Source organism: Sphaeroforma arctica (genome assembly GCF_001186125.1).
Source record: "Sphaeroforma arctica JP610 unplaced genomic scaffold supercont1.748, whole genome shotgun sequence".
NCBI lineage: Eukaryota > Ichthyosporea > Ichthyophonida > Sphaeroforma > Sphaeroforma arctica.
The window spans coordinates 31,944-34,161 of record NW_014039810.1 but is presented as its reverse complement, the minus strand read 5'-3'; the positions used below and the strand labels follow the sequence as shown (position 1 = coordinate 34,161).

Below are 2,218 nucleotides of genomic sequence, written 5' to 3'. Positions count from 1 at the left end.
ATATACATATATATACATATATTTACATACATACATATATATATATATATATATATACTAACAGTACATGGTAACCTACCCGCAAGGAACTTCTCACTCCCACTGGGTGTCTTGACGACCAAGTGCGTGCACGACGGCTCGTAGATTTCGCCCTGAATCACCTTAATGCCCAATGGCTCGAGAATGTTGATCAACTTGTTCTTCTCGTCCGTTGAGAAAGCACTGGCGCAAAAAGAGTATGAGAGGGAGAGAGAGCAGGCACAGTGTCAACCGTCTACCACCAACAAAGATAACTGCGTTGATGGGTGTATAGTGCACACCATGTACCAAGAAGTGCGATAGACTAAAGAAACGATTGCAGACACATGCGATTTGCGCTTCGAAGCTAACGCCCAATCCAACCCATTTATCTCTAGGAACGCGAACTAATTCGCAGATTCACAATGACTTTTTTTAGGGTTCTGGGATTTTAGGGTTTAGCGTTTTTAGGGTCTAGGGTAATAGTCAGCACATGCATGGAAAGCAGTATTCACACACATCCCGATTAAACAATCCGCCCAAACCTAGACTACGGATACCTACAACACAACATAATCTACATATACCTCAAATGGAAGCGCGCATTCGCTTTCCTGCGGTCGTCTTTCAGCCGATTCATCTTTTCGCGTCCAGCAATATCGTCATACACCACATCACCGGACTGTATAAACACGCAGAGTACTTTGCATTTAATAATACGGATTGGATTGCGAGATAATGGATTATAGTTTAAGTACAACCACCACATCTCCGGACGGTATGAATACGTTTTGCAGTTCACGTACAAGTCCTGTCCAACGTTTGACTTTGTGACCACGTATTGCAGCCTACAGATAATCCGCACACAACGCTTTGCCCGGGTATACAAACGCTCCCTTTTATAGTCTAGGTATAGTTGTTCACATTGGTATGTTCGTGTTTTCTTGAACAAACATGGGGATGCGTGGCAGTGCGTAGGTGGACGTAGAACATTCAGCAATTTTCGAACCGATTCTCTATAAATACACACGTAAACATACACATATATACACACTTAGACATACGTATACACACACACCACACACACACACACATACACTAAACTTTAGAACACACACACATACATATACACATACACATACACATACAGATACACATACAGATACAGGTACAGATACACATACACAGATACACAAAAAATATACATAAAAAAACGTCATCTAATCGGAACTCGCCAATGCGATATCCTCAGCATCAGTCGTGAATGATGTCTCTACTGTGGCACACCGAATGTATATGCATACAACCAGCGACTGTACGATAAACACTACACAAACACACACACGCATGGTCTGACTCAAATCCTGTTCACAACCCGGCCACTAAAACACACATACGTCGCCCAGCTCGGAGTGCCCCAACGGGCTATCCTCAGCGTCAGGCGTGTACGGCGTTACACCCGTGCTTGACGCCCTAACCAATTGAACACTGCCACTGGTTTCCGTGTCGTGGGTACTTCTGGTGGTGGTGTGGGGGGGTGGTATCTTTCGTGACGACGATGTCTTGCGCTTTTTGTACGTTGGCAGGCGCTTGAACATCTCTCCGATCTTCTGCGAGAGCGTCACATCGACGGTCGACGCTCCGTCTGCTGGTGTGGATAGGTAAGAGGGCAGTCTATTTTTAGAATGGGGTTTATTCACAGATATCAATATATATATATATATATATATATATATATATATATGTGCGTTTTTGCGCTTCGTGTGTGTCGGTAGTCGTTTGAAGGATCCTTCTATCGCCTGCGCAAATTTCACATAGACCGTCTTAGACATGTAGGTAGAGAATAGATCAGACTATCTAAAGAATAGGCTTTCTTCCGAGTTACGGTTGACCGTCTCAATATGATTCAGAAGCGCATGCACGTACAGATATCTCTGTATAATTCCCCTGTCCGAACGATGATAACAGCTGCCCCTTATAAACGCTGATTTTATATAAAAAATTCTTGTCGACCACATAACGATATATACGCACACATGGGCGACACCGTGCTCCTACCATGTAAAATGCACACAGAAAACAAAAATATCTCATACACAAACGCACGCAAAGAAAATTCACATGTGCATTAGCACATATGTTCATACCACACACGTACACGACCACACATTTACAAAACCACACATGGTCACAAACACAC

At 43.3% G+C, this 2,218-nt stretch overlaps 1 protein-coding gene across 2 annotated transcripts in view; it reads right to left on the bottom strand.

Moving 5' to 3' along the window:
• Nucleotides 1–2,218, bottom strand: part of SARC_08372 — an 8,010-nt gene that overhangs the window by 4,235 nt on the left and 1,557 nt on the right. For both annotated transcript variants that reach the window (XM_014297652.1, XM_014297651.1), the window contains exons 2-4: nucleotides 1,416–1,663; nucleotides 606–700; nucleotides 80–222 (exon numbers count right to left, since the gene is read on the bottom strand). In XM_014297652.1, coding sequence (XP_014153127.1) covers nucleotides 80–222; nucleotides 606–700; nucleotides 1,416–1,663 — 486 coding nt within the window. The remainder of the gene's footprint in view (nucleotides 1–79; nucleotides 223–605; nucleotides 701–1,415; nucleotides 1,664–2,218) is intronic.